General features: G+C 55.9%; 1 protein-coding gene across 4 annotated transcripts in view; it reads right to left on the minus strand.

The window, feature by feature from the left end:
- Positions 1 to 486: 486 nt before the first annotated feature.
- PEX14 (peroxisomal biogenesis factor 14) overlaps positions 487 to 19,176 on the minus strand; it is a 149,376-nt gene continuing 130,686 nt past the window's right edge. For all 4 annotated transcript variants that reach the window (XM_061382774.1, XM_061382773.1, XM_061382770.1 and 1 more), the window contains 5 exons: positions 17,671 to 17,756; positions 14,480 to 14,582; positions 13,219 to 13,316; positions 9,802 to 9,893; positions 487 to 8,155 (listed from right to left, as the gene is read on the minus strand). In XM_061382774.1, coding sequence (XP_061238758.1) covers positions 7,708 to 8,155; positions 9,802 to 9,893; positions 13,219 to 13,316; positions 14,480 to 14,582; positions 17,671 to 17,756 — 827 coding nt within the window. In that variant the 3' untranslated portion in view covers positions 487 to 7,707. The remainder of the gene's footprint in view (positions 8,156 to 9,801; positions 9,894 to 13,218; positions 13,317 to 14,479; positions 14,583 to 17,670; positions 17,757 to 19,176) is intronic.

The following is a 19,176-nucleotide window of genomic DNA, read 5'->3' on the forward strand; positions in this document are numbered from 1 at the left end:
AGGACTATTACTGTTGATACAAGTTTGTAGTTAATTTAACATTTGAGTTTTTCTCTATTGGTTATGCGTGTGGCTTTATAGGGCTTTTTTTTTTTTTTTCCAGTTTGTTTTATTATTTTGTTTGGGATACTTCTTTGCTGGTTCAACCCACCCAGATTTGGTTCCCTTTGCAAAATACACCCCTGTCCCCCATCACCGCCCCCTTCAACGATGAGGTCACCTACCCCAGAGCTGGCCCCCACCTGCCAGGCACACACCCAGCCGATGGCTCTGATGGCGACAGGGACTGAGGGCACGCTGCCCAAGGCCTCTCCTGTTCACCTTCTCTCCAGGTCAGGCCGCGTGCCCCATCTTAGTTGGATCCTGTGACATGGCCACAGGGAGAGCTCTAGGTCCAGCCTTGGGGAGGGGCTGTCACCATAGCCTCCTACCCCTGGGTCTCCAGGGGAAGCCTGACCCAGCTGTTGGAGGCGGACAGGGCAGTCGTTTGCTTTTTTTTTTTTTTCCTTTTCTTCCCAATTTTTTTTTTTTGTCCTCCTGGCTGCCCACAGCCAGAAAGCCAGGACCATCTGAACTGGAGAGAACGCGGGAGGGACTGGTGAGACGGATGTACCTGATTCAACAGGAAACAAGTGGTTTTCTAGAACAGCCCCTACCAGAGCCTCCTGAATTCTGTGGGCACCATGTGCTGCTGCTGAGCATTCGCCCAGACTTTGTGCCCGACCACAGAACCGTGGAGTCTGTGGAAGGAGTTTTGTAAAGGAAAATAAAATTTTTTTCAATGTAGCAAAATCAAAAAAAAAAAAGAAAAAGAAGATGCCGACAGTGCGAAGTCTAGCCTTTTGTAACCTTCATATTGCACACTAGGACTATAAGCCATTGCTAGCTCATTTTGAATTTTAATGTGTAATTTTTGTTTTATTTTCTTTCTGTGGGGAAAACAATGCTTGATCCACCAATGCTCTTTTTAATGTTTTATAACTATGTATGTGTATATATATAAATATAAAATAATATGTATGCACATATGTGTGTGTATATATCTATATGTATATACATATATAGATATATAGAGATATATAGAGAGGTTTTGAGACGAAAATGCAGAACGTGAAAACCGAACTGAACAGCGTGTGCTCTGATTACTTGAATCTGGTCTCCTCGGCACCTGGTTATTAAGAACTGAATATTTTTCCACTTGAATTTAGTGCTATTAGAAATTTAATATATGTGTTTTATTTATTTGATTTTTTTTTTGCATGACTGATGCAAGGTTTGACATTTTCACTCAATAAAAACTGGAAAAAAAAATCTATCAAGTTATCTTTTATTTTTGAAATCAGCCCCAAGCGGCTGGCAGTGACCCAGCTATGCAGCACGGCACAGCCTCCATGGAGGCCTGGGCTCCCTGTGCCAAGGGAGGGGAGGAGGGTGTCTGTCACCCTTCAACTCTGGGAGGGAAGAGGGCAGCCTAGTTTCACCTCTGGGATGGGGCCAAGTGCTCCCAGGTGGCTGGGAACAGACAGTGGGGGACTTGGGCCCAGCCCTGCCCGAAGGCCCCATGGAGGCTCAGAAGCTACCTGGCCTAGACGCCTCAGGCCTCCAGCATGGCTCCAGGGGCTCCCAGGCCCCCACCCTGGCCAGCCCTCTCCCCAAGCAGCCAGGGCTACTGGGCAGGCGCTTGGCAGGGTCCTCCCTCTGCCTCCTCCCTCGGCTCCTTCCTCCTTCCTGCAGGGACCTGCCCGGGCTGGGAACAGCGCGTACCCGGATCTGATCCGGATGCTGGCTCGGCTCCTGCCAGGAGCACAGGGGGGCAGAGCCGGAGGGGGCTGATGCCTGAGTCTGTAGCCACCAGCCCCAGGCCCGAGTTGCCAGCTCCGGTGGCACCATGGCTGGGGCTCCCTCAGAAGCATGGGTGGCACGAGCACTCCAGTCAGGCCCCGCCCAGAGCAGGCCTCCTCCTTAGCCCTGACACTTGTAGGTGGTGGCCTGCGTCTCAGTAAACCTCCTCCTCTGTACCATCTTGCCAGCCCTGCCCTGAGTTCACCTTCTTCCAGGTGGCCAGGCGTTCAGGGCCTGGGGGAGGAGACGTGACGTGTGCTGGGCCTCCGGGCTCCTCAGCCTTCAAAGGTGGAGCCTCTCCCTTGATGTCACATCCTTGCAAGGAGGTCGCCCCTTTCCTGGGGAGCCTCAGCCAGGTGTCACCTCCCCACCCAGGACTGCAGGGGCTGCGGGCAAGGGGGACCGCAGGGGGCACAGGCGAGGGGGCTGCACCACTCCCAGGGTCCCCCTTAACATGGTCACTTTTTCACTGTGAAAGCCTCTTCTCTAACCCAGCCCCAGCACAGAGGGCCCTTCCCTTTCTTCTCTCCTCCTGGAACCCAGCCCACAGGCTATTTACATAAATATGTTTGTAATAGACACGAAAATATATACTTTTTTCTGTCTTATTAAAATGTTCAAGTTGGAACTCGCCTATTGTTTGTGGATATCTCAATTCTGTTAAATAAAACAGTGACTAATTTATGGGCTAAAACACAAGTTCAACAAATTAAAACCATTACTGGAGCTTCACAGGCCCTGGTGGGCCGAGCAGCCCTCCCGTGGGGCCTGAGGGGAGGCAGGGAGCCAGGTTCCGACCTCAGCCCTCAGCTGGGTGGGTGGGTGCTGCGACCACAGGGCTCCATTTGGGCACTGCTGGGGGGGCAGGGCCCACAGAGGCTCCAACTCTGAGGGTGGGGGGAAGGTTAGGACTCGGGATAGACTCCCAAAACTGCCCCCTCTGCAGCTGCCCCCAGATCTCCTGGGGCCGGATGGACCTTGGGAGACCCAAACACGGGTAAGAGGAGGCTCAGCCTAGCTGAAGGCAAGACTAGCTTTTAAGCTCCACTCAGGACAAGACAGGGCCCAGGGAAGGGTGGGCTGGGCCTCAGGGCACCCCTCAGAAGAGTCTCAGGGAGACAGGGACCTGGGACACAGGAGGAACCTGCACCCAGGTCAGCCCACAGCCCTGAGCCCCAGGCACCGCCCCTTCAGACCAGGTGACCCGCCCCCAGGAGGGAGGGGCCTGCAGTGGGGAGGCGTGGTTGGGGGGGCGGGGAGCCGTCGCCCCGCCCTAGGGTGCAGGGTGGGCCTGGGTCCCGCAGTACTCCCTATGGCTTGTTGGACTCAGTAGGAATTGCAGTAAAACATGTTTTCATTCTGGGGTTTAATTAGCTGTGGTGGTGTGATGCTCCTACACCCAAACGGGCAAATTCAAGAGTTTTGTAACCTCTTGGAAAGGGCCAGAACCAGCTGCACAGGCTCATGCTGAGCTCAGTGGCCTGCCCACCTCCCACAGACCTGGCCCTGGTTGGGTGCTACCAACGGCTGAGTCACCCATGGTGTCAGGCCTCGGCATTCACGGGCAACTGGGCCTCAGACCATCTGGACCCTGGGCCAAGACAGCCTGTTATCCCGTTCACCTTCATGAGAGGTGGCTTTGGCCCCTTGGGGAGCCTTGGTCCCGGCTAGGACACAGGGGTAATGAAGTGCTGTTGCCCCCAAGAAGGCCTCCAGGAAGCAGGTCCTCTCGGACCAGCTGGCTTCCTGGGGAATGAACAGTGGCTGGGCCTGTGCCACCCTAGCAGGAGGAGCCGCCCCACCTTAGGGGGTGGACAGGACGTGCCTCCCAGGGGTGCACTTCCCAGGGGCACACAGCCAGCACAGGCCCAGACCCAGTGGCTTCTCCTGTGAGCCCCTCACCCATGCCACTTGGGAGAAACACCAGGGCCTTAGAAAGTCCAAGGCTTTTTCCCCCTCAGAAGACCCCCGGCCCCTCAGCCCTGCCCAGAGAGCCTCCCTGACGCCTGGCTGCTGCACACTGTGTCTACAGGGCACCCTGGAACTAATGACCTGGAAACAGCCTCCCGGACCTACTGGGCTAGGATGGGAGCACTGGGCACCTGAGTTTCCAAGATGAGTTTTAAACATGGCCTCATCATTATGAAGAAGGTCCTCCCAGACGTGTCAGGCCAGGGAAGGCTTCAGGCAGCCTCCTTATGAAATGATAAAATCTCACCTCCTCTGCTAGGACAGCAAGAGCTTTAAAATGCTTGACGAAAGTAAACTGGTCAGGTTTGTTCACCACTCAGGGAAAAAGCACCACATGGCTAGAGATTTAAACTCCACTTCTGGATTAGAGCGGAACCAGAGGGAGGGCGTGGCTTGGGGAGGGGCTGGGCCAGCTCTCGGGGAAGAAGGTGGTGGTCACACACCATCACCTCAAGCACCCTGGAGATGTCTGACCTTAGCAGGGGGTAACCGATCCTGAGATGGGACACACCTGTGCAGGATGAATAAGCAGGGACCAGAGAGGTGTCTGGGGCAGGGAGGGGTCAGTCAGGACTGGGTCTACGCCCAGGTGAGCGCTTCACCTGAGGCTGGAGCCACCACCACCTTCAGGGTCTCCCTGGTGCCTTCCTGCCTGCTATCTGGAGATGCTGACCCTCTTCTTTGGGTGCCTTGGCAAAAACAATTGTAAACAGACAGGTGAAGAAACACTAAGGGTTAAGTACACTCCTGAGGATCAGGTGTCAGGCCAGTCTGCTGCCCTGGGTCTTGGTCTGCGGCAGGGGTGGGGTGGGGCAGGGCTGGGTCTGAGGCAGGGCTCACCAGAGGAGAGGCAGGTTCTAGGCCAAAGCCCGAGAAGCAGCACCTAAGTCCTGGCTGGGTCCTCAGGGAGACGCCTTCCAGAGAAGCCCTCCCCTCCCAACTGATGTGTGCCCCATGGGCACACACGCTTTACTTTCAGGGAGACAAGCAAGCTACACAACACTGAAGAGCAACTTCCCGTTTTTATTAAAAAAGACAGACAAAGAGAGATGGACTACAACCACACACCTGTGAAACCGAGTGGAGAGACCAAGAGGGATTTTGTCCCCTCCAGTCCTTCAATACGGGCTGGACTGTTTGAACAGCTGACATGAACCTCCACAGTACGAAAAAGAGAACATTTTACAAGCTCGGCATCCCTCTCCCCTCGCTCAGAACGCTTCCCTTCCCCACCAGGGTGTCCCAGGACACCGACGGCTCAGCCCTCGCAGGAGGAAGCCGACTGGCCAGGGCAGACAGGGCAGAAGCGGCTGCCTCGCCTGTTCTGGGGGCATCGCAAGGAGCAGGGGAGCAGGGGCTGCCCAAGGAAGGACCCTGCCCAAGGCAGAGCCCACAAACACCTGGGGCAGCTGTCGAGACCTCGGGGGCCAGAGGGCCGTCCTGCAGCCTCTGAGCACCAGGGTGAGTTCTCTCTTAAAAGACACTTTACAAAAATACTTTGTAATTGAGTTTAATAATCTTCTCCCTTCCAGAAAGGGCCTGACAGGCGCTGCCTGCTGCTCACTTCTGCCCCATTCCAAATATTTTTACCTTATTTGGATGAAATGCATTATTTTTCTAATGAAAGGCTTTTTTTTTCAAAGGGCTGTTTTCCCTCCGTCCAGCAGCTGCCTTTATTAGGCAGCACTCACGCCGTTTTGGGGAGGGGTTTTTTTTCTCCCTGAAATCACGCCAGATTCTCTGTCCTCAAAAGCTGAAATCGTTGCTCGAGACCCACAGGGCAAAGGTCCCCCAGGCCCAGGTTTCCGTACCTCTCTCCCACAGTGAGTTTGGGGACCTGAGAGACCCCTGACCCCCCAGGTTGGGGAAGATGTGCTCCGTGATGCCCTGCGGCCCCCACGCCAGCAGCTCTGGCTGTGTCTCTGTCCCAGGCTGTCTGCCCTCTGACCCCCTGCCTGGTCCCACTGCAGGAGAGACCTCTGCGAAGTGATAGGCCATTAGAAATGTCACCAAGCAGAGGGGGAGCCCTCGAGATGGCTCACGCAGGACCCAGGCTTCCATTCTCCGAGGAGGTCATGGGGGAACACTGTCTCTAGCCCCCGAGGCCGAGGGGTGCTTCCGACCCAGCGGGCAGCTCCTTCTGTGCTTGCCATCTCAGGTCTGCCTGCATGACTCCCAAAAACTGGGTCCTGTATCCAGATGAGGCAGGGAGCCCTGGGGATGGAGAACCCTGGCTTCTGTGGGGGTGGCAAGAGACAGAGGTAACTCAGAAGAGGGTCCCTGGGGAACATAAGCTGGAACACCATGTGAGGTGATAAGCATCAAAAACCAAACCTGGGAAACCAGGGAGTGGGCTGGATACTCAAGAGGGGCAGGGTGAGGGCCCCCCTGGAGAGTTAGGAAGGAGCTCGCTGCAGGAGCCGAAAAAGGGGCCTGGGTGAGAGTGGAAATGTTTTCTGAGACAAAACACCCGCCTGCCAAGTGTCTCACCCTCAGCCTGTGGCTTCCTCCCTCCCCAGAGCTGGGTGGGTGGGAGGTCGGCAGTGGGTCAGGAGGCCTCGGCCCCCTCCACTCCCCAGAGGGTACATACCCGCTGCAGCTCCACCTCCATGGTCCCTGCACTCTGTCTCCAAAGCCTGTGTCTACACGAGGCCCAGGGTGGGACCAGGCCTTCTGACCCCTGCACCAACGGCCACAGCCCCGGGCACTCCCCGGAAGGAGCATCTAGTGCTGTTTTCCTGGGTTTAGCTAAAGGCTGTGTGAAGGTTAAAGGGAGACAGGGAGGGTGAGAGGGAGTGGAGACGGGGGAGGAAGAGGGAACGAGACACTCTCTCCTGGGAGCACACGCATCCATTTAAGGAAGGCGAGCTCATCACACTCCACACCAGGTCTATATACAGTAACGTGAGGTCCCTTCTCCTCCTGGGGCGGAATGTCGCCCTGCAGCAGCCACTCCGGACCCAGGACGACACCCTCCAACTGTGGGTGAGCAGTGGCGACACCTGCCTGGTGGGGGAGACTCGATGAGGGAGGCAGGCCCACCACAGGGCTACCTGGGCCTGACCCCACGTCCCCTCCCTGGGACCCACCTGGTGCGGCCTTGACCGAGATCCACCCCCAGGCCTGGGGTGCCGTGAGCAGACAGGGAGCCACAGGCAGGAATTAAATAGTGGCAGCTCGTATTTATTACAATTATATACAGTCGGATCTTATATTCTGATACCAATACCTGATCACACAAAAGAACACGTTTGGGGGCGGGGCGGGGGACAGACAGGAGGGCCCCGGGCCTGGCTCCTGGTGGGGTAGGACACCTCCCCAGAGCGGTAGCGGAGCCACCATGCGGCAAGCCAGCGGTCAGGAGCAGTGCGCTGTCACGTGTGGCGGGCGACCGGGCTGGGGCTGCGACAAGTACACATGGGCAGCATTGTCCGGGCAGGGCCTGGATGGGGGACCGAGGGACCCTCGCTCGGAGGGGAGAGCAGGGCCATCGCTTTTGGAATCACGACAGTGTGGCCCCCGTGGCCACTGGTGAGAAGCAGTGAGGGGGCCGGGGCAGAGGGAGGGGCCGGCAGACGCCGGGTCCCCAGGCTCCCCCTCTGTGAGGGTCAGGAGTCAGGTAATAAAACTACCTCTTGTCATGCACGGTGTTAGGTTGGCTAAGACACTCAGCTGACGCCCCTGGACCGGACCTCTGTCTGGGAGGGGGCTGAGGGGCTTGAGCCCAGAGAGTTCGGAGCCCTCGATGTGAATGAGATCAAGGTCAGAGGCCTGTCTGTCCGGGGCGGGGTGGGTGGCCAGGCTCCGCCCTCAGTCGCCCGGGCCCCGCCCGCCTCAAGGCCCCACCCCACCCGCTGTGCCCCGCCCCACTCCGGGCCCCGCCCCCCAGGCCACCTAGTCCCGCTCGCTCTCGTTGCTGGCACCCTCCGGCCGCCGCAGCTTCTCCACCTGCTCGTTGATCTGCCCGTCCCCACCCCGGCGGTCCTCCCTCTGCACCCCCAGGCAGTCCTCCTCGTCCACGCGGCTCACATCCTCGTCCTCCTCATCTTCCTCGTCCTCCCTCTTCTCCTCCTCGCCCTGCACCTCCATCCTCACCTGGCCCTTGACGTCTACCACCCCCTCGCCCTCCTCCTGGGGGCCCAGCAGGTGGTACGTGGCTGTGGAGCCCTCGGGGCTGTGGCCTTCCTTCACGGGCGAGGACGATGTGGACTCGTTGCTGACGGGCGAGATGTCGCTGCTGCTATGGTGGTTCACCGCCGCGGGGCTGGAGGGCGAGGGCGACTTGACCGGGATCTGCCAGGAGGGGATCTTCGGGGCCGACGGGGAGGGTGGGAACTGCCTCCTGGTAGAGGAGGGAGAAGACGGCCGGGTTTGCCCTCAGCAGAGCCGCCCCTCCAGAACCCCAACGCTAGCGGATGGTGAGCAGGGCCAGGGCCAGCCCACAGAGGATAGGATGGGGCTCCGCCACACAGGCCTGGTGCCCTCCCTTCCCTTCCTCTGGAAACAGGCCTCTTGGTCCCTTGGAGGTTAGAGAAGCTGAGACAGAACCCAGAGGCACCAGGGCTGCCTGGAGAGTACCATTCCCACTCAGGGTGCCATCTGCGGTCCCTCTGCCCGGGGCCAGGCCCACCCTCCCTGGCAGCTGCAGGACAGTCAGCCCTGGGGAGCTTGCCACACCCCAGAGCCCATTCCCTCCGGTCCTCGCAGCAGTGTCCAGTGACCTCCACTCTCATTTGGTCTGAGCAAAGATGGGTGGAGCAGAGCCTGGCCTGGGCCACGGGGTCAGAGACATCAGACCTGGACTTTTCTAGAAAACTTCCAAGCTCAACACTTGACAGAAGAGCCAGCTCTCCCCTCCCACTCCCGTATCCCTGCCCTGAGCCATGGGCTGGCAGCCAACCTAGCCCAGACCTGGGAAGTCAGGTCCGCTTGGCAATGGCGAAATCAAGCTCAAGGACAGCTGGGACCAGACCACCCCGGCCTGAGCCCAGAGGACAAAGGCCTGCTGCCTCCTGGGCTGCATACCAGCTCTGGTCCCAGACAGTCCTTCCCCTCAGACCCTGCCACATGAAGCCCACCACCAGGGCCTCAGTGTTCACCACATCCCCGAGGGGCAGCCCACTAGCACCCCAAGCTCAGCCACACCTCTCCTAAGGCCATAATTTTGTCCCCACAGAGAGCCTGAATGTGGGTGACTTGGAGAACTGGGTCCTCTGGTTGTGATCACAAGACCCTACAGGCCCCCTATCCTGGACCTGGAGTGAAGTGCAGCCTTGTTCAGCCACCCACTAAGCCCTGGGACACTCTGCAGGTGGGGCGGCCAACTGTCCCGGGGGCCCAAGACACAGGACTTTCAACTTTAAAACCAGGCGGGCCTGGGCAAGCCTGGACAAGTTGGTCACCCTCCTCTTGGGGCTGCACTGGTACTGTCCCTGCAGAGGGACACAGCGAGACCACAGGAGCTGGGGGTGGGGGATGGGCACTGCGCAGCCCTCTGCCTTGAAATCAATCACTTCTGCCCTTCAAACTGAGCGGGAACAGAGAACCCTGGCCTGGCCCTCGGGGGATCCTTCCCTGGGACCCAGCTGTCACTGAGAGCTCCAGCCAGGCCTCAGGACAGAGAGAGTGGCCCTGCTCGGAAGGTGGGCATTCTCTCCTTTGCTCAAGGTCCTGCTCTGGCTCCAGCTGTCCCTAACCAGGTATGGACAGGGCTGAGAACTGTTTGTATCTCAAAACTCTTGTGGGCCCTTCAGGCGGTCACTCCTAAAGTAGGGAGGGAGGGACTTGCCAGGGAGGGTAGGTAGAATCGCCAGAGATTCCCAAACTCCATGATGCAGTTCAATCCAGGGTGGGAAACACGGGGCGCCCCTGCCCCAGGAGATGCCCCACTACCACCCACGACGGCAATAGCTGGATGGGCCCCAAGAGCTCCCTCCCCCAGTCCCAGGTGGACAGTGGAACAGAAGCCCACGCCTTTGCAGCTCCTACCGATTCAAAAGAAGCCCCTTCAAGGAGTTAATTTCCGACTTGAGTTCATTGATGTTCTGGGACTCCAGGATCCAGTTGGTGGACGTGGTGGCCTGAAAGTCACAGCAAAGGGGATTGAGGATCAGTGTGGCACCTCCCTCCCACCCCTCCAAACTCAGACGCTGAGATGGCAGGAGGACCCAACCCCCTCGGGAAGGTTTGCTGCGTCCCATTCTGGGGTCTGCTTGCCTGGATCTCTGCTGAAATGACAACTCCCTTAAAACAAACATCCTTGCAACTCTATTTGGATAGCTGACGATCTTAGGGAAACATGACATGTATTCAGGTGTAACTGGTATCCTGGTTATGAAAAAATAAAACAACAAGAGAGCCCTCATCTTTTACAGATACAAACTGAAGTGTCTGCAGTGTGAAATGATATGCTGTCTGGAATGTGCTTCAGAATAACCTCGGGCAGGACAGGCCCGAGGCAGCGGCTGCACCGTATGGCCAGAGCATGTGGGTTCACTGAGTGGCCCGCTACTCCATGAGTGTCTAAAACGTTCCATTAAAACCAAACTAAGAAGATAAATTCCATCTCTACACCAACTACTCCTTCCACCTAAGTCCTCCCTACAGAGATCACACCTCCCACCCCGCCCACGCCCTCCACACCCACAGGAGCCGTGGGGTTGAGACAGGCAGCCACTTCCAACCACAGGCCTGGAACCTGGAGCTGCTGTGGAGCGTCAAGGGGACACCTGAGCACCTGCCTGGCCCATCCCCCGGCCCCCCACTCTTAATCAACCCTGAAGGCAGGCTTCACCTGCCTGCCCCGCCCCACACGCTGTGACATCAGGCCCCACCGCCTGCAAAGCCAGGAACCCCGAGTCGGGCGGCTCACTGACATGCGTTCTTTGGGATGACCCCGAGACTCTGCAGAGAGAAAGACAGTGATCTGGAGGAGGGCCCACAGGGGAAATAGCCACAATGACCCTGGACAGATGCCAGCCTCCTCTGCACAACTTCTCCTTTGAATTTTGACACCACTTTCCATGTAAACTTCAGAGAACCACCATACCTTTCTTCAGCAAATTTTGTTGGGATAAATGGAGGAGAGGGAAGCCAAAACAGTGATCCCCCAAATGGGAGCTGCCTGTGGCCCAGCTGCCTGTGAGGTACTTACGGGCCAATTCCAGGTATGTGGGACTCCGGCCTCCAGGTCAGAGGCCACTTCCAGGTGCAAGACTCCTGCCCCTTGACACCACTGTTCCCACCTGACACAAACCCCCCAGGGCCATAAGTTCAGGAGAAAGTAGGGAACCCCAGGCTGGCAGAACAGAGGGGTTCCACACATTCCTGTCAGCCTGCGGGGGCTCTGAGGTAGAGTGGGGGCTGCTGTGGGCACCACCCAGGCAAGCAGCCTAATGGTGGTTTAGTTGCCAAGTCATGTTCAACTCTTGAGACCCCACGGACTATAGCCTGCCAGGCTCCTCTGTCCATGGGATTCTCCAGGCAAGAATACTGGAGTGGGTTGCCATTTCCTTTTCAAGGGAATCTTCCCAATCCAGGGATCGAACCCGGGGCTCCTGCATTGCAGGTGGATTCTTTACCAACTGAGCCAACAGGGAAGCCCCAGCAAGCTGTCTGGCTGGGCACACTGGCAGGAAGAAGCCCCTGCAAGGGGGCAGCCTGGAGCGAGCACACACAGACGCCTGCCGCCCTCACACACATCCCCTCGGGGCCGTGCTCCAGACCACCAGACAGCACAGATCCAGAAGCCACTGTGCTGGCTTCTCAGAGGCCCTGAAAGCTATCACAGCCCATTAACAAGGGAGCAATTTCCACTCACCGGCCGACAAAGGACTCAAATTTCCAAACGCATCTGGTGCCAGATGCCAGGATTTAGAAATAAAATCTGACATCTGGGGCTTTTTAGCCAGTCTCTTTAAAAAAAAAACAGTTGTAGAAAACTCCCAGCCTTCAGTTTTATGTAGGATTTTTAATTACTTAACGCTCTTCTTTTTAATTTTTTACAGTGCTGCAGTAGGAGTTTGGAAGCCAGATATAAAAACTTACATTACAGCTGAGAAAACACAGGTCTGAGTCTCTGGTTTATGGGGTAACCGAAGTCACACACATATGGGTTTAGACCAGTGAGCCTGGCTTCAGTGGAGAGAATGAGAGGGGCTGGGGTGGGGGGGACATCAAGGAAACAAGCCCAAGAAACTCCCAGGGGCAGCTCTCAACCACCAACGCCATCCTGGGGCCCCCTCCCCTCTAAAAAGCAACATGTGGTCTTAATCTTAAAGCTTAGCATCTGAAAACAGTTTTCCAATTTCCGGAATGGCTTCTGGCCACTGGCAGGCCGCCGCTCCCAAAGATAATGGAGGGGAGCAGGGCACGGGCTGGCAGCCCCTCCCGGGCTGCTTTATGGACTGCTGCCCATGGGGAGGGTGCGTGGTGGCTGGCAGTGGCCACTGGTAACCATGCCCATGTGCAGACGCAGCACCTCCGTGGGTGAGGCACCCCACGAGGGGATTCCCAGGCACCCTCTTCGCAAGAGCACAGGGACCTCGAGCGGTATGCTCAGGTGGGGCTCTCCTGGAGGAAGCCACTTCTCTCTCCTTGGGGTGAGAATTGCATGGAAGCAGCCAGAAAGCTACATGGGAGGTGGAGATGGAGGAAGGGAGGGCAGCTGACGCCGTGGACCACTGTCTCCTGGACCAGGCTGAGTCAGGAAGACCGTGACACACACACACAGAGCCCAGACCAAAAGCTGCGATCCTGGGAGCTGACAGGAGCCAGGCACTGTTCCCAGCAGGTGTACACGATGAGGGAGGTAGGGTTACAGATCCATTCTACAGACAAGGGAACTCAGAATCAGAGATGGCAAGTGACTTGTCTGTGGTCACACAGCCAGCACATGGCACAGAGCTTTAACCTGGGCAGTGTGATCCCAGGATCTGATATTGCCATGGGGGTTCCAGATATGGGAAGTTGAGGCAATGAACCTGCCTCGGTCATCCTAGGTGGGTCTGCATCTTTCAGGAGTTACTGGACCCCAAGACCAGGGTTTAGAGAACTTGGCAACAGCCACATTTTAGCCCAGGGCCTGGGCACCCTCTCCCACCCTGTTCCCTGAACTGTTCTTGGCAACGCTGGGGCCTGTGACCTAACTTGTAGGTGGAGACCATCCCGTGTCTACACCAGCTACCACCAGAACTGTAGTGTGTGCTGCCACGGTCAGGGGGGTGGGCCTCAGAGACAGAAAGGACAGCCCTCGTCACTGAATGCCGCATCGCCTGCCTGGTGACCGCCTCCTTTCTCCACAAGAGCAGTGTAACCAGAATCAGAAAAGAGCATCAGACGCGCAATGAACTGGCACAACGATGAGCAAGAAGAGCCTGGAGGGGCCGGAGGGTCAGGGACAAGTACCTTGGCTGTAGCCAGCTCATGGGCCAGCTCCTGGACTTTCTGCTGCTGCTGAATCAGCAGCTCCTGGACTGAGGCGAGGGTCATCTGTAACTGAGTCACTGGGAGGAGAGAGCAGGCGCATCTCTGTTAATGATACATGAAGATTCCCCCTTCTGTCCACACACCTATGAGCCACTGCCTCTAATTTATCTGCAGACATCCCCCCGCCCTCCAGCAATCCATATAATTCATCTGCACTCTGGGTAATCTACCTGCACTGTATCTAACCTCTAGTATTTCTACTTTATCTTTCTATTGTGCAGTTGTCCATGGTCAACAGTATATCCGTCCAAAACCTCTCCCCTCTAATTATATCTGCTTATGATTTGCTTGGCTCTTCCAACCTCAGGACTGCCTGCCTGCCTCATCTCCTGGGCCTCACTGTGTCCTTGTAAAACTCAAAGCAGAGTCTCCAATCCTGGGAGGCACAAAGCTCAGGTCCACAGCATCCAGAAGTGGTGAAAAACTGCCAATCTTGTTTCCATATGGCTCCTTCCTGCCCTCCCCACCCAACCTCAAGGCTGCTGGAGCTCCCTGTCCACTGTCAGCCTCGAGGAGACTTGCCAGCAGGGTCTAGGCCCAGGAAGGTTTCCGGGGGCTACACAGACACACCCCTTAGGGGCAGACTCTGGTCTGGGACAGGCAGCTCTCTCTGTGCCCAAGTTTTTAGATTCTGAGCCTCCATCTAGTAAACAAGCTTATATGGGAGGAAAAACCACTCCTGGAGCGACAGGTCCCAGCTAATCTGGGCCACCAGTGGGGCACTGGGTAATGAACGTGGGCCCCGTGGAGTCGATGACAGAGGAGGTGGCCGGGGTCCCCGGAGCCACAGTAATTACAGCCTCTCTTGACCCTGTGTGGGATTCTTAGAGAGAAGGGGGAAAATTGCTGAAAACCCCCCTGAAAACCTCATGGAAGCAGAAATTAAAAATGAACTTTACAGCCCTTAGAAAGGCTGTCATTTTATTCCCCTTATTAATATTCTGAGGTTGGGAGCCTTTCCGTAAAAACATAATTAATTGAGGCCGCGCCGACAGTAAACAAGCAATTTCAAATTAAACCGAAATGACGGCGGCTTCATTTGCAAATGTGAACAGATTCTCAGAGCAGATAAATGAAGTCACCACATAAAGTGGAGACGGAGGGGAGAGGGGAGGGGGCAGAGAAGGGGCTGCTCGGGGAAGGCTTTGAGGGGTGACTTGATGGAGTCATTAATCTTTACCTGTCTGGGCCACGCTGCCACTCAGCTCCGACAGACTTGCCTCCATCCGCTCCAGCTGCTTCCGGTCCTCCCGGCCGCCCATGATGAGGGGGAGCAGGTACTTCTGCAGGGAGTGGGGGTGCGTGAGGGATGGGTACATACCTGGGGTGACTCCCCAACCAGCTCTCCAATTCTACCCGCCAACTTCCTCTCCCTCACCCCTGGGCCTTGGAAACCCTAGGCCGACGCCATAAGTGAACAAGACATCCGAAAGTTAGAAAGGCTGCGAGTAGAACCAAGTGAAAACTCCTGAGTCAGGACCAAAAGGAGGGAATGGGGACACAAAAAAATCAATCTGACCGACTGCGATGGGGCACTTTTGCGTTCTTTCAGTTTTTTAAATGGTGCTATATATAGAGTTTCTGTGGCCAAGAATACTCAGAATTCTACTTTAGAAGTTGTATGATAAAACTGTAGAAGGTTATACAGGAAAGTGGTACCACTGGTGGCTTCCAGGGAGGAGCAGGAGGGAAGTTTGCGGTACATTTTTCTGAACCTTTCACATCCTGCACCAAGGGAACAAATTATCCATTCAGAAAGAAGGGAGTAAAACTTAGAAATTATTGAAGAAACAAGATCAAAACCCACAGTAGATCTGCAGGGTGGTCACATCCAGTCTTTTCTAAAAGTCTTGTATCCTGTGAACAGGTTTCCTTCAGGTAAGAGTTAAATGGAGCTGGATTCTCCCAAAATGGAGACCCTGGGCAGAGGGGGAGGAAGGGGCAGAAGTGGGAGAAACTGACTACGAGGGGAAAAGGAAGGGGGTGCTGCGGAGCAAACCAAACAAGGGGCCCAGGACGCAGGGGGCCCAGACGAGGTGAGGATGAGAGTCCTGGAACATTCAGGAAGAAGGCAGGTGGGGTGCAGCCGCTGACCGGTGGCCAGTTCGGACGTGTGCAGGGTGGAGGTGGACGGCAAGCTGCCCACTGGGATTGCTGGATGAAAGAATCCAGGCTCCAAACTCCGCAATCTCAGGACTCAGTGCCTGCCCATCTCAGAGGCCTGAGACCAGTCGCCAGGCTTACTGGGTGGTACCAGGGGTGCCCGGTGTGGGTCTGGCAGAGGTGGTAACTGGCAAGTATGACCAAAGGAGACTGGTTCTCATTCCATTTGAGGCGCAGACAGGAAAAGACAGCAACTGCTCCATTAAGGCTTCTGTATGGGGGAGGGATAGGGGGTCTCTCACAGGGGTTTGTGGGAGAGCTCATTTCAAGAGCAACTCCTGAGTGAAGACCACCATTTAGGACACGTAGGGAAGCACTTCCTATTTTGCAAAGTGTTTTCCGACCACTGTGTTAGTTTATTACCCACAACTTAGCTGAAACTCATCAAATGTAGCCTTATGTTCCAGGTTGGAAATTTCCTAAGTATAACGTCAAGAAATTCTATACATGTAACGGACTAAAACTCCATTTCGAAGATCAAAAATTCCAAGGAAAGGAACACATTCCCAGCCTGAATCTTCAGGTATTTATAAAATGAGAGCTTACATTTCTTTTTTGCTTTTTAATTTAGCAGGTATTTTTAAAATTCTCTTGTCATGATCGTGACTGATCTTTTCTGTCTCTTCTTTCTTAGAGCAGAGACTAAAGATCAGAGCTTGGTGGAAACAACTGATGCTATCTCTGCTCAGCTCCAAGGGGAGCTACGCCTTCTCTTTCCACCAGATCACAGGCTGCCCGAGGGCAGCCACGTGACTAAGCGGGTCCTGCTCAGCAGAGCCAGGACAGGAATGGAGAGTTCTGTCTCAGCTGTTTCTCCTTCCTAGTGACTGTACGCACTTAGGGACTGAGTTGACAGGCTTTGAGCACACAGGGAGAGTAGATGCACCATGTCAGAGCAAGCAGTCCTGGGACCCACCACATCCTGCTTCCCGATTTCTAAGGTGGAAACTTCCAACTTCAAGAATAACTGTTACACTGAAAAGATCAACTTCACTTCAGTCAAAAATTAAGAGTCCCAGGAAGCAATGCGAAAACATGTTCCATGTGCTAAAAGTTACAACCTGAGGGAATCCCCTGGGGGTCCACTGATTAGGACTTTAAGCTTCCATAGAGGGGGCACAGGTTTGATCCCTGGGATACTAAGACCTCACAAGATGCGTGGAACAGCGAAACAAACAAAGGCATGGCATGAGTCTGGATATTCATTCAGAGTCTTTTTCTTTTTTTTTTTCAGACTTTTTATTTTATATTGGGAGTATAGCCAATAGTTCAGATTCTTTTCTTTTTAAATCTCCAAACGAGGGATGGAGTTGCAGGTGGCCTCAGAAAGAAAGAAATCTCTCTCTGCAGGACCGGCAGAGGTTAAGTCCTCCAGCCACCAGTTTACCTTCTGTCTCTATTTTACCTACCCCGGCTCTGCATCTTCTAAAAAACACTCGCTAGCTTCAAATCAAAGTCAGTACGTGGTCACTAGTGTCTGATCAGGATCTGGTGTCAAAGAAGTAAATGTTACTTCACGCCTGCAGCTCTGCTGGAAGCAGTGAACTCTGGAGTCCTGGGGGCTGACTATGAAGACCGTGAAAAACCCTAGATTTACATGGAAGCCAACAAAATATACAGGAGGAAAAAGTAGTAAATATGATCACACTGAGTTTCTCAAAGCTGGTGTTAAATACTCAGGTGAAATGAGAGGGTACAGAGCACCTGTGATGTGCTGGGAACACAGTCCTTTCCAGAGGAGCCCAGCTGCTGTGAGCATCACCACACCCTCTTGAGGCAGATCCTACTGTCCCGTTTTACAGGTGAGCCCGCCAAGCCTGCGGTCACACAGCTGCTGAGTGGCAGGGCCCAGATGTGACACTGGCAGCCAGGCTCCAGCCTCCGTGGTCTTAACTGCACATTGTTCTGTCTCTTGCGAGGGTCCAGCCTGCTCAGAGCATGCTGGGAAACGTCCTCAGTACTTGACACGGCTCCGCATCATGGGCCCCGTCACCCTGTGCAGCAGGCAGGGACTTGGAGGAGAGATTCTGTAGGTGAGGCTGGTCTGAAGGCCCCGAGCGCACCCACCTGGGTGGGGGCAGGACCAGGACTTGACCCGGACGCCCCTCCAGAAAGCACGTTCATCTGGGCACTCAGCCTCCATGTGCAGGCCCACTGCTGTCCCCATGCTCAGGGCAGCACCAAAGGGGCGCGGGGAGGGCGGCTTACCTTGTAGAGCTGGTGAAAGCCGAACGTGATCCCTGCCATGATGATGGCCAAGGCGCTGTAGTCTCTCCACCGGGAGCCCGCAGGGCCTGGGGTCAGGAGAAAAGCTGAGGTCAGGAGGAAAGGCCCTGGCGTCCCCTAGGGGCAGAGAGCACGTGGACTCAGCCTCCTTGTCTCAGTCAGGGTGTGTCTTGTGCTCACATGGGGGGTGAGCATCAGAACGGGGCTCGGCTGTCTCCCTCCTCCTCCTGGGCCTCTAGACTGTACTGTGCCTGCCGTGGGGTGCTGTCTCAAGGGACTGAGGTGGGGGTAGGGGGAGAACAGCAGAGGCAATCTAAAGACCTGGGTACAGGCTCCACGCTCGAGGAATAAAGGATCCAGTGAGGGTGCTGTAGCACCCGGGTTGTTCGCACGCACACGCCTCCTACATGAGCTGGGAGCCACCTGAGAGTCGGGGCCAGAGGCTGTGTCCCTGCCTGTTCAGCTTTATGAAGTTCCGACAGTGCACACGACGTGTGCTGAGGGCACGGTGGGCAGTGGTGGCAAGACCGCTGTCCTGTTCTGTTCTGGTCTCACTCAAGTGAGGCTGGGGAGAGGAGCAGCCCACACATGGCTGAATGAGCTGATGCCAGAGAGGGATCGAGAACACAGACAGGACAAGGTGAGGGGGTGGCGGGGCCTCGGTGGAGGACAATGCTGAGACCTGTGGGGTCTTGGGGCACAGTGCTCCAGGCGGGGGACAAGGAAGTGCAAAGGCTGGGGTTGACCTGTGCTCAAGCAGATGGGGGAGCCCCTGGGCCTTCCCAAGGAGGGGGCACTGCTGGCCAAGAGAGACCAGAGAGGAGATGGGAGGAGTAGTGAGGGGAAAGGTGGGAAAGGCCGGGCCCAGCAGAGAACGCATCCAAGGAACCCGGCCATCGCTTCATAAGCAGCGGGGTCGCTGATGGCTCTGAATCAGGGAGTAACGTGGTTGGCTCCGTGCTTTGGGAGAAAGACATGGGGAGCACCATGGACAGCTATGGGGGGTGGGGGCTGTGGAGGTGAGAAAGCAGGAAGAGACCACCACCAGGGCCACCAAAGGCAAGCGGGACAGGCCCAAGATGGAAGGTCTTGGGGATCCGGACATGGGCAGCTGGTCTACACACAGGAGTGGTCCCTTCAGCACAAAGCCCCTCCAACCCCTGAGTATATCCTAGCTCCAAAGTGGGGAGGAGAGTTTTCTACTCCACAACCTCCCCATGAACTGCTCATGATGTGTTTTCAGGTCCATAATCTGATCTGACACCTGGGGACTCTGGGAGGCGCACAGGAAAGCATGAGCTCCATCTGGAGTGTCCATTGGAGCAGGCATGTCCAGGCTGCCCAGCAGCCGTCTCTCAAGGGACCAGTCATGGGGTGTTGGGGGGTGGCCAAGGGCCACTGTCTCCAGAACCGCTGGTGGTGCAGGACACCCCCAGTCTGTGGACTCAACCTCAGCACCAGGGAACGTGACTCAGGTATGCACCCAAG

This window comes from Bos javanicus, chromosome 16, assembly GCF_032452875.1.
Source record: "Bos javanicus breed banteng chromosome 16, ARS-OSU_banteng_1.0, whole genome shotgun sequence".
NCBI classification, from domain to species: domain Eukaryota; kingdom Metazoa; phylum Chordata; class Mammalia; order Artiodactyla; family Bovidae; genus Bos; species Bos javanicus.